Raw genomic sequence first — 13,255 nt, 5'->3', positions numbered from 1 at the left:
TGGTATGGATTAAGGATTGGCTGCCTGACAGAAGGCAGAGTGTTGGGATAAAAGAATCTTTTTCGGAATGGCCGACGGTGACAAGCGGTGTCCCGCAGGGTTCAGTGTTGGGGCCGCAGCTGTTCACATTACATATTAATGATCTGGATGAAGGGACTGGGGGCATTCTAGCGAAGTTTGCCAATGATACAATGTTAGGTGGACAGGCAGGTAGTACTGAGGAAATGGGGAGGCTGCAGAAGGATCTAGACAGTTTGGAAGAGTGGTCCAGGAAATGGCTGATGGAATTCAACGTGAGCAAACACGAGGTTTTGCACTTTGGAAAAAAGAATAAAAGTGTAGATTACTTTCTAAACGGTGAGAAAATTCGTAAATCCAAAGTACAAAGGGATCTGGGAGTGCTAGTCGAGGATTCTCTAAAGGTAAACATGCAGGTTGAGTCCGTGATTAAGCAAGCGAATGCAATGTTGTCATTTATCTCAAGAGGGTTGGAATATAAAAGCACCATTGTGCTACTGAGACTTTATAAAGCTCTGGTTAGGCCCCATTTGGAGTACTGTGTCCAGTTTTAGTCCCCACACCTCAGGAAGAACATACTGGCACTGGAGCGTGTCCAGCAGAGATTGACACGGATGATCCCTGGAATGGTAGGTCTAACATAGGAGGAACGGCTGAGGATCCTGGGATTGTATTCATTGGCGTTTAGAAGATTCAGGGGAGATTTAATAGAAACGTACAAGATAATACATGGCTTGGAAAGGGTGGATGCTAGGAAATTGTTTCCGTTAGGCGAGGAGACTAGGACCCATGGACACAGTCTTAGAATTAGAGGGGATCAATTCAGAACAGAAATGCGGAGACATTTCTTCAGCCAGAGAGTGGTAGGCCTGTGGAATTCATTGCCGCAGAGTGCAGTGGAGGCCGGTAAGCTAAATGTCTTCAAGGCAGAGATTGATAAATTCTTGATGTCACAAGGAATTAAGGGATACGGGGAGAATGCGGGTAAGTGGAGTTGAAATGCCCATTAGCCATGATTGAATGGCGGAGTGGACTCAATGGGCCGAATGGCCTTACTTCCACTCCTATGTCTTATGGTCTTAAACAGCTGTTAAGCCCCTCCCTATAGCTCAAATTATAAAGATACTTGAAGTAATATTGACACTGGCCAAATTTCTTTTTAATGTTGAATTTGCAGAGTGAGCCTGATTGGAAAACACAAAAGGTTTGCCGTAGATGGCAACTTTTCCTATGCCCTTTAAAATGAGTATTATCTTGACCGTTATTTAATATGCATCTAATTTTGGATTTATTGTTTAGAGTCAGATAACCAGGTGTAAGATACATTTTGCCCTATTTCATTTTTAAATTATTTTTTTAATGCAATTAAAGTATATTTCAAATTTATCCCATTTCCATCACCAGATGTGATTTAACCAAATATAGGTTGTAATTTACAATCCCATGTAGATCAGTTTAACAAATTCAGCCTGATTGCAATGGAAATCCACTTCTCAATTTTGCTTTATAGGAGAATTACCTTTTGAGGAATCCACTTTCTTTGACCAGCTGGTGGAATCCTACCAAGTGTTGATGTTCACCTTATTTGCAGTTTTGGCTACAACTGCTATAATTTTTATTGGTAAGTATCTAAAATTACATAGCCTTTGTTACTGTTTCTTTTCAGAATGTCACACTCAAAGATTAATTAGTTATTTTCAGCATCCAGTGTATAGTTAAGTGACAGACTCTCACACTGACCTGGGGTACTGAAAAGCTTTCCACATTTGATCTTTACATCTTGTTTTAACAAACAGGAAAAGTTGCAATTGTTGTAAATAATAATGTAATATAGTACTACTTCATCTTAATTTATTTGATAGTTTGTCAATTGACATTAACATTATCATGACCACAGTCATAACCACAGATCACACTTAGGCATATTATATTTTAATTACAGTGTGCTTTCTTAAAATAAAAGTCATACAGCCCAAAGTTAACTACAGATATAAATTCAGTAGAGAGATTCTAGAATGTAACACCTGATAGGGTGTCAACGATGCTTCGAAGGAAGAAAATGAACTACAGGCTGCAGTTGTAATCCCTTGCAAGTATCTCAATTTGTGAACATGATGGTGTAAAACAAAAGCAGTGTGGATGAGAAACACTTTTACATTTCCCCCCTGGAGAAAAGATTAGGGAGACTGTTTCTCTAATGTGGAAAGAGATATGAGGAATTCATCTCCTTTCTGACTCTTATATACTTCATGCATTATCCATCAAGAGCAACGTTATTAAATATACATCCTGTTATTAAACAATGATGAGAATGTTTAAAATGAGAAATATGCAATAATTCAGTGCTGTAGATTGTCGAAGCAATCAACGTATTTTATTTTCTATAAACTCTCCAGAATTCCTACCTTTTTGAGATTTTATTGTTTTTGTTTAGATTTTCACATATAGTATTGGGAACTGCAAACAAATACTTATACTGTAGTAATATAGGTTTCAAGGATTTTCTTTTCTGAAGATACAGAACTTTAAATAATGCTTTGCATTGCTGGTCTACAATGCATTAAAATAAAAATAATAGAAAACTAATGGACCTTGGTAGGGAAATAAGTATAACTACAATTTATTTTGTCTTGTAGCTTATAATGCCTTCTTGACAAGGATACAGACTATCCCTGTAATTTATGTTTCTACAACACCACAGACAGGTAAGTCTAGAAAGCTTCAGCAGAAACTATAGTGATGTTATTTATTGCTGTGGCTTCAGCCAAACTGATTGAGTAAGTTTACTTGTCACTCTGTAGGTTGTTGTACAAGGGAGTAGATTTTAACCAATTGTGTTTATACTTATATATAATACATATTATATTTGAGATAAGTAGAGAATTCCTTACGCAAAGAATGGTGAGCCTCTGGAAGCATGTGAAATTCTCAGCCACAGAAAATGATTGAGGCCAAAACAATGAATGTTTTCAAGAAGGAGTTATAGTTCTTAGGGTTAAAGGGATCAAAGGTTATGAGGAGAAAGCGGAACTAGGTACTGAGTTGGATAATCAGCCATGACCAAATTGAAAAGCAGAGTAGACTCAAAGGCCTGAATGTCCTATTGCTCCTACTTTCCATGTTTCTATGTGTTTGTGCCATGTATTCTGCGCAATAGCAGTTTTATTCCTGGTTCGAGGGATGAGAAATTTCCAACATTGACAGAATTCTGACTTTTTTATTTTAATTTTCACCTTGTGGCTGGCCTCGGGAAACTGACCCTCAGAATGCTGTTCCAAATGCATGCTGCACTTCCAAACATTTCCCATGCCCTAACACTTATACAGTATCATTACTCAGTCTCTTTAATTACTCACCATTTATTGCTAGTACCACTACTGTTCCCTTGCATCACTAACTACTCAGTTTCCAAATACTTACTGCTATAATTATACAAATCGCAAATCATTCTTGCTGTTGAACCAGGGAAGAAACCAAGAGTAGAAAGTATAATAAATAAACAAATAGAATGATGAAATGAAAACCATCAACAGAACATTTAAAAGTACCAATCAAAATATTCACAATTAGTTCCAAAATTGATGTAAATATTTCAACATTAGTTTGGTACCTTGAACTCAGAGTGGAAATAAATTACTTAAACTTAGTGCGTTGTATGTCGTAAGTCTCCACTATTAATTAAATGATCAAACTCATCCATATAAGAATTTGTGTCCAAAGATATCTTTTGGTGCAGAATATGTTGGTTTGTGGTTTTCCTAAAGCCATCATTCTAACATTTAAAGGCTGAGTAAGCGTGGGCTGAGGAATAGAGGACACAAGAGAACGAGATTTATGGGGATATGTGGAGAGAAGGAAAGTTGTAAGTCAAATATCAGCTGGTTGGGAAGAGGACTGTGTGTCTGCCGGGTGGGCAAGAGATTCACCAATTCTTCTTTCACTGAGGAAACATAATTGTGTAAAATGATATTTTACATGAATATACTTTAAAAACAAGTTATCTTTTTTTGTTGTGTATTATTTTATATTGATCATAATAATTGAACTTTAAGATTAACATACTATAAGTTATTATGCTGCTTTATTTCAGTTTTGTGTTTGTTGGCATCTGGGCCAAGTTAATTATCAATTTTTTATATTCAAAAACTATGGCCATTGCTGGCAAAGGCAGTTTTTTGTTCCCATCCCCAATAGTCGTCAAGAGGGCAGTACTGAGCTAAATCAGGGTGAGTGGAATGGACAAAAACCTTGGTTAGGGTGGAAAAACAGTGAAGAGAGAAGCTTGTCTTGTTCATGTCATGTCTGTATCCTTCTATGTTCTATGAGACATTCCTAAAGGTGTCCAGGATGCCCAGAGGAGGTCACACTTGGAAATGTTGGGGAGGTAGTAAAGTATTGATTTTGAATTTTAGTAGAGCAGGAAATAACTAAGCTGCAGAGCCTTTATAGTTTTAAAAAAACAGAAGATTAATCTTTGCTGCATTCAACAGCCATTACAAGAGATACTGTGGTACGGTAGTATTCTAGCAGCAAGCCAAACTCGACTAGCACAGCACGCATTCTTGTTGTGTGGACTAAAAGGGTTGAGATTATGAGAAGTGTATGGCTGTTTGTACTGGCGTCTTTCAGTCATGCTAAGAGACCTCCATTGAGGAGGAGGGCCTGAGCAGCACCCAAAGAGAGGCACCAAGAACACAATGGGGAATGGACAAGGAGAATACAAAGAGGCAAGAGCCATCCGCTTATTCTCAGAAGGTATTACCCTCTAGAGACTCTATCATCAGAGGCATGCTTCCTGCAAAGTTTTAAGAAGCAGTGTCACTGAAGGAAATGCCTGTCCAAAATAGAGGCCACTGAGTTCTGTACCAAGATGGAGATTCTTAGTCCATTGAGAAGTGTAGGTGGCATTGAAGTTTACCTTGGTTCTGAATTTGTTTTTCAAAGGATCATCCTTTGGCGGCACGGTGGCACAGTGGTTAGCACTGCTGCCTCACAGCGACTGAAGACCCGGGTTCAATTCCCGACTCAGGCGACTGACTGTGTGGAGTTTGCACGTTCTCCCCGTGTCTGCGTGGGTTTCCTCCGGGTGCTCCGGTTTCCTCCCACAGTCCAAAGATGTGCGGGTCAGGTGAATTGGCCATGCTAAATTGCCCGTAGTGTTAGGTAAGGGGTAATGTAGGGGTATGGGTGGGTTTCGCTTCGGCGGGTCGGTGTGGACTTGTTGGGCCGAAGGGCCTGTTTCCACACTGTAAGTCTAATCTAATCCCAGGATTTCCTACAGAGATCTGTCAGGTTTCGTATTCTGTAGCTTGTGTCAAGTTGGTCACCCATGTGTTTTTAAGAGTGCCAGCCAATATGAATGGTTTTGCACTGATCCAGACAATCAGATTGAGAGGCCAGTACAATCTGAAGCCAGTCTTGCTGAGTGCCATAGACCTTCATGTTTGTCATGAAGACTCCTCCAGACCGGTTAGTAGGCTTTGTTAGCAGAAAGGTTTCCAAACACTAAATACACCACTGGCTTGTGTCCACACAAAATGGATCTGATCCCATGTGACTATCACAACACTTACCTCAGGTGCCCAAACCTCTTTGATTTCTCATGTACCTGCGGGGTTAAGTGCTGGGTCCTCCTGCATTCACTGTAATCAAGAACAGATTAACCAATTGTTCATCTAATTTCCTGTTTGTGACGCTTTGTGATGTGGAAATTAGTTGTCCCATTTATCACAGTGATTGAACATAAATATTTTGTTGTGAAGACATTTAATATATGTTGAAGACTGAGCAAAGTGCTCTAATAAATTAAGGATTTTTTTTTTGCTTTCCACTTTCTTTAACATCATTTTGAGTTGGAATAATCTTCTGATCAACATCAAACAGAGAGATGGACTCAGCACTTTCTATCACATCACTGGTTACGTTCTTCTTTTTTTGTTTTAATAAAATTAACAAAGTGAAAAGTATCAATTATTATGATCTTTTTAAAATGCACACAGATGAACTAAATGCTGAAATTTAAAATGGAGAAGTACAATTGGACATTAAAATTACTTGAACAATGTGGCATGATATATTTGCATACTGTTGAAAAATGTCTCCAGAATAAAAGAACCAAAATAATTGATTTTGTTAAAAGATCACTTGATAGCAGAATGATTTCAATATGACAGTTAAAGGGTTAAGTTAATGTGAACAACAATAAGCATGGATGATTTCATTTTTATATCGGGGTTTCATTTGGTTTTTGACAGATTTCTTTTATCAAAAATGGAATCTGCGATTTTAGAGAAGATTTGTAGCTCAGGTTATAAGTTTGCTCACTGAGCTGGTAGATTTGTTCTCAGATGTTTCGTCACCATGCTAGGTAGCATCATCAGTTAGCCTCCGGTGAAGCACTAGTGTGCTAGCCTGCTTGCTATTTACGTGTCTTGGTCTATTGCGGTGGGTGATATCACTTCCGGTTATTTTTTTGAGAGGATGATAAATCGATATATTTGTTAATGGAGTTCCGGTTTGAATGCCAGGCCCCCTAGGAATTCCCATGCGTGTCTTTGTTTATCCTATCCCAGGATGGGTGTATTGTTCCAGTCAAACTGGTGTCCCTCTTCATCTGTGTATGGATACTCGTCATGTCTTTTGGTGGCTAGTTGGTGCTCATGTATCTTGGTGGCTAGTTTCCTGCCCATTTGCCCAGTGTAATGTTTGTTGCAGTCCTTGCAGAGTATTTTATATATGACGTTTGTTCTGCTGGTTGTTGCTAGGGGGTCCTTTAAATTCATCAGGAGCTGTTTCAGTATTGTGGTAGGTTTGTGGGCTATCATGACGCCTAGGGGTCACAGTAGTCTCGTCGTCATCTCCGAGATGTCTTTAATGTATGGCGGTGTGGCTAGAGTCTTTTTGTGGGCATGTTGTGTCTTCCTATTTAGGTTTGTTGTGTAGAAATCTGCGGTCTGCGCTTATTGTGTACCCAGTGTTCCTGAATACGTTGTATGAGTGTTTTTCCTCGGCTTCTCATAGTTCCTGGGTGCTGCAGTTTGTTGTGGCTTGTTTAAATAATGTCCTGATGCAGGTCCATATGGGGATGTTGGGATGATTGCTCAGTTGGACTGTTGAGTATCTGGTCATTGTGTGTGGCTTTCCTGTAAATGTTGGTCTGCTGCTCTCCATTGGCATTTTTTTCCACTGTGACATCTAGGAAGGGGAGTCTGCTGTTGTCCTCTTCCTCTTTGGTGAACTTCATTCTGGTGAGGATGTTGTTTATGTGTTTGTGGGCTTCATCTAACTTGTTGCGTTTCATGGTAACAAAGGTGTCATCCATATAGCGGACCCAAAGCTTGGGCTGGATTGTGGGAAGGGTTGTTCATTCTGCCCTCTGATAACTGCTTCTGCTAAAAGTCCTGATATTGGTGATCCCATAGGCATGACATTGATTTGTTTGTAGGTCTTGAAGTTGAAGGTGACGTGGGTTGTGAGGCACAGGTCTACTACTTTGAGGATGCTGTCCTTGCTGATGGATTTGGTACTGTCAGGTGTTTGTGTCCTTGGTTCGTCTAGCAGTGAGGCCAGTGTTTGTTGGCTAGGGTGATGTTTATTGATGCGAATAGGGCCGTAACATCAAAGGAAACCATGACCTTGTTGTCCTCTACCTTGGCCTATTTGATATTAAGGAATTTACTTGGGAGGAATCAAATGAGAATTGTGTCAAACAAGGTACTCCTACGTTTTTAATACATCATTTCCACAAGGTGATTGATAGCTTGGGATCGCTTCACAGCAGATATAAGAGAAATATATGAGCTAATTGCCAAGGAATTCCATATCCTGTATACTAGAACATAGAACAGTGTAATACAGGGAAAGGCCCTTCAGCCCATCATGTCTCTGCCGACCATGATGTAATTCTAACCAATCCTATTTGCATGCACATGGTCTATATCCCTCATTTCTATCTAAATGTCTCTTAAATGTTGTTTTTGTATTTGCTTCTACTGGACAAATTTATGTTTTGAGTGTCTTATCACATAATTGAGATCCTCCATTATTTCACTCGCAGTAATTTGTTTTGAAGTCACAGAGATGTACAGTATGGAAACAGACCCTTCAGTCCAATTTGTCCATGCGGACCAGATGTCTTAAATTAATTTAGCCCCATTTGACAGCACTTGGCCCATATGCCTCTAAATACTTGCTATTCAAAAACCCATCCAGAAGCCTTTTAAATGTTGCCTCTGGCAGCTCATTCCATATGCGCACCACCCTCTGCATGAAAAGTTGCCCCTTGGGTGCCTTTTGATTCTTTCACCGCTCACCTTAAACCTATGCACTCTAGTTCTGGACTGCCCCACTTTGTCTATTTATCCCATCCATGCCACTCATGATTTTATAAACCTCTATAAAGTCATCCGCCAGTAAAAATGCAACAGTCCAATTTTGTACAGCAAGATCGTGCAAACATAACTTAGATGTTTTTCTCCAGTGGTATTGGTTGAGAGACAAATATTGTTGAAGACAGCAGGAGAACTCTTACTATTCGTGTGGAAAGGAACTTGATTTAATGCTTAACAGAAAAAAAAGTGCCTTAACAGTGCAACATTCCCTCTGTGGTGCGTTGAAATACCAACTTAATAAACTTGGAAGTTACAATTTTCTGAAACAGAGAAGAAATAGCTTCAAATTGATCTGAACTGATTCTAGATTAGAGTGGTGCTGGAAAAGCACAGAAGTTCAGGCAGCATCCGAGGAGCAGGAAAATCGACGTTTCGGGCAAAAGCCCTTCATCAGGAATAGAGGCAGAGTGCCTGCAGGGTGGAGAGTTAAATGAGAGGGGCGTGGAGGTGGGGAGAAAGTAGCAAAGAGTACAATGGGTGAATGGGGATGAAGGTGATAGGTTAGAGAGGAGAGTGGAGTGGATTGGTGGAAAGGAAGATAGGCAGGTAGGACAGGTCATGGGGACAGTGCTGAGCTGGAAGTTTGGAACTTGGGTGAGGTGGCGGAAGGAGAAATGAGGAAACTGGTGAAGTCCACATTGATGCCCTAGGGTTGAAGTGTTCCGAGGTGGAAGATGAGGCGTTCTTCCTCCAGGCGTCGGGTGGTGAGGGAGCAGCGGTGAGGGAGGCCCAGGACCTCCATGTCCTCGGCTGAGTGGAAGGGGGAGTTGAAACGTTGGGCCACAGGATGGTGTGGTTGATTAGTGCGGGTGTCCCAGAGATGTTCCCTAAAGTGCTATGCTAGGAGGCGTCCAGTCTCCCCAGTGTAGAGGAGACCGCATCAGGGGCAACGGATACAATAAATGATCTGAACTGACCCTTGATATAAAATGTAGATGTATAACTAATTGATCTTATTGGTTTGTACAGAGAATGAAGCCTAATTGAAGTATTCTGATGACGTTGGTTTAGAATGCTTGCTGCTTTGTGTTTTCTCAGACATATAAGGCAACACTTGGAGCCTTTTTAAAAAAATATATAATTTTTTATTTTAATAAAAAGGATTTGCCTGAATGTGGAGCTAGGAGTAGTAGTGATAGTACATTGAAATTAATAGCCATTGTTGCCTTTCTCCTGATCACCAATATTGCATCTGCCTGATTCATCCTGATATTAATGGCATTCTTGTCAACTAACAGTTATCCTCTTATGGACTTGTGCACTGCCTTCTACATCATGACTGGCTTCTTTAAGACTAGAGGAATGCTTTTCTCAGGTCCTTGTGCACAATAGTTTTGTTGTGGTAGTCTTTTTCTCATTGTGTTTGGGGAAGCATTTGGCTGTGAACCAATTTCTATCTAAATGCAGTTATCGCATGATGTGTTTATATAAACAGTTTACATTATAGAATAGGATATAGAAACTTATGATGGAGAATTCAATAGCAGTGGAAGTGAATGTAAGGTTTTTAAAATTTTAAATATGAATAGACTAAGTAAACAAAGAACATAGTAGTCAGGAAGAGTATTAATGTCAAAAAATGAATGAGCTGATCAAAGTTAAATTATGATATTTAACATTTTCTCTTTGATCTATAGGTTACAATTCAACAACACCATGCAGTAATCCCCGAAGGCGATATCTGCAGTCCTGGCTGTGGAGTGTACGCTAACAAGTACTTATGGGAAGGCAGTGCAGGCAGTGTTTAGCAGTAAAAATTATTTACTAAATGTGGCTGTATTTTTGTCAGTTATTTTTAAGGATCTAGCAAAATGCAGCAACCAATTCAATCTTGTTCGCATTGAGTAGCTTTTTTAGTAGCAGACGTTTGAATTATGACACTTGACTGCATTTAAGACAGCTATGTTAAAACTTTTAACTTCAGGATATGATGAAATATACCATTAGTTTTTCTTGTAACTCATAGGAATTTTCCCATTAATATCTCATCACCATACCAAATTTCTGAAGGAAAGTGTATATTAGTGTGATTTCTGTGGATTTCAAGACAATAATTGGTGTGTGCTGTAGAGAATGTAATTTACATTTAAAAGTAATCAGCAAAACATATTTTACATAGCACTCACTATTATTACATTTTAAATCAAACTTATAGGTGATTACACTACATGAATTACTAATGAACAATCACCGTACCCTCTGCAGAGAAACAGAATAATATTAATACAACAAATTGTGGTTCACTGTTGCATTTTGTAATTTAGACAGATACAGTTTGACAAAAAAAACTGGTTTAGCTTTGTTGTTTGTTGAATGCATTCTGCATCTGTCTTTAGGTTGGTGAGTGCAAGTTGTGTAATACACATATTCCCAACATGCCTGCTTTTTTTCGGATATTAGCATTATAAAATTTTGTCTTGTAGAACAGAGAGAATTGAATTTTGATTGTTATAAAGCTCATGCATTTTTAAATTTTCTGTACATAGTTTAAGATTACAATTATATGTTTTAAGTCTAATAAAAGTAAAAAGGAAACTTGCAAGGTCTGTTTTTACATTTAAAACTTGCAATAACTTAAATTTTTGAATTCTGATTTCAGCTATAAATAGTTCATTTTCATTTCACATGCTAATCTCCATTATGGGACTTTCATATATCAAATAACACTAATTAGAATTAGATTTTATTGTAATGTACTCTAATACAGGGATACATGAGTGCAGTGAAAAGTGTACAAAGTCACAATCTTAGATACAAAGATGCCCATGTACAAAATCTTGGGTATAGCTTAGAAAAATAAACAAACAAAGTCAAAAGTTCAGCATTACAGTCCTTCTAAAGGAGAGCAAGAGAAAAAAAGCAGATGGAGCAGACATGTGTATGCTGGGTTTCACCTCGAGGCCAGGAGTCCACGCTGGCACAATCCACCACCACCAACAATGCTATCCAAGGATGGGACATACGTAGAAAGGGGGAAAAACACAAGGGGGAAAAAAAGGAACGAAACAGAGAGCAGAGGAGCTCCAGCTCAGGGTCCTACTCCATTGCCATCTTGAATATTATTTCCATTTCCAGCAAATACTGCTGAAAATCAGTCTGACTGTCAAAAAGGACAACTTACGAACTTGACAGTCTATCAAAATATTTTAAATTATTGCTTAATGGTGACTATCCACTATTCTACTTATGTATTTATTATAAGAGTCTATTACTTACGGTTATTGGCTTTTGTTTTCCTACTGGTTCAGTCCCACCTATGAAAATGAGAGTCTTCAGGTTTGGCTTCATAAGAAAACCCTGTTACCACTCAAGAATTGTTTGTGCTACTTAGTATATTCTTATGCTGAATGTGTTTCAATACAAAAATTTAATTGAAGTAGCCATTGAATTTGCTTTCCTCATTTGTACTCCATTTCATCTCAAATTATTGACTTTGGTGTTGGGATGAAATCCATACGCTCCCATTCAGTCGTTCATCCAACTAGACATTTAGCTGTCAGGACAGTGATAACACACTTACTTCTGAGTTTGAGGTTAAATGTTCAGGTCTCACTCCAGGACTTGAGCACAATAATGTAGGCTGCCATTCTAGTATAGAACTGAGGAAGTGCTGCATTGTTAAAGAAGTGAACTTTTGGATGGAGATGTTAAATACTGTTTTATCAGTCTCTCTAATATGTTATTTGTAGGTATTGCTGCCCATTGGATGTTACAGCTATGAAATCTCAGATGCACTCATACTGAAAGCAAGAAAATTCAGATCCTATTAGTCCTCCACATCAATTTTAGTGATTGACAGATTCCACCCTTCTAGACTTCAAAGGCACTATTTTCTCATGTGATGACTTCCAAGTATCAGTCCAATATTTTCTAAGTTGTTCAGAAAGGAACTTTACATGGTTGGATAACCCAAGGTTGATTCACAATTAAATTGACAGGCCATTTGCATGTTACTGTTGAGTTACGGATTGGCCTGTTGACAAAACTCATGGTCTTTCACAGCCTCTCCAATTTATATTTCTATTCAGAGATATTCAGGTGTTTGTTACAGCTACTATTTTAAGAGTAATTTACAGGAGCATCATGAAGGAAGCATTTTGTTTCAGTCAACTTGCTTTTTCTTTACACAGATTGATTAAGTTAATCTGAGCAGTCTACATTTAAAATGCAGAAAAAATAAAATGGACAAAGCATTGGCACAAAATCTCAAACAGCTTTATTAGACTACAATACTATTTATAATTTAATATTTAGTTAAAAAGGAATAAAAGAATATGATACTTCAGTCTTAATTGGGTAGTTTCTGATTTCATGCTCCAACGAGATCCTTACTTGAAATATGATTTCAACAATTCTGGCACATTTAGATCAAAGATCTGAAAGAAATTATATCCACATTTATGATGTGCACGCTTAATGAAAGTTACATATTGGGAACACAAAACTGGAAAGATTTGAAGGGAATGGAGGAGAGAGATTCACCAAACTTCTGGTAACCAGCAGATGGCAGCCGAGTTGCAGCAATGATGTGGAGACGCCAGTGTTTGACTGGGGTGTACAAAGTTAAAAATCACACAACACCAGGTTATAGTCCAACAGATTTAATTGGAAGCACAGTAGCTTTTGGAGTAAATAGCAAAATCTTTAAAGTTATTGCTGGCGTTTTGAGTATTTCCAATGTTTCTGTTTAATTTCAGATTCTGAATTATTTTTTAATCAACATTGTAATTAAAATTGATCTTTATATGATACACTACTTATCAATTCAGAGATGTCATACTAGATGATTAGTTTTTAAGTATGGTTTACTTCAGAAAGAAAGCAAACAAAACTTTTAAGAATGACCT

At 38.3% G+C, this 13,255-nt stretch overlaps 1 protein-coding gene across 1 annotated transcript in view; it reads left to right on the top strand.

Moving 5' to 3' along the window:
* The window catches only part of LOC132830233 (nuclear pore membrane glycoprotein 210-like), a 188,844-nt gene extending 178,725 nt beyond the window's left edge, over positions 1–10,119 (top strand). Inside the window, exons 37-39 of the mRNA XM_060847766.1 lie at positions 1,529–1,639; positions 2,655–2,723; positions 10,046–10,119. Of these exons, the coding sequence (XP_060703749.1) occupies positions 1,529–1,639; positions 2,655–2,723; positions 10,046–10,119 (254 nt within the window). The remainder of the gene's footprint in view (positions 1–1,528; positions 1,640–2,654; positions 2,724–10,045) is intronic.
* The last annotated feature ends 3,136 nt before the right edge of the window (positions 10,120–13,255 follow it).

This window comes from Hemiscyllium ocellatum, chromosome 31, assembly GCF_020745735.1.
Source record: "Hemiscyllium ocellatum isolate sHemOce1 chromosome 31, sHemOce1.pat.X.cur, whole genome shotgun sequence".
Classification (NCBI taxonomy): Eukaryota; Metazoa; Chordata; class Chondrichthyes; order Orectolobiformes; family Hemiscylliidae; genus Hemiscyllium; species Hemiscyllium ocellatum.
This window is presented reverse-complemented; position numbering and strand designations above follow the sequence as displayed.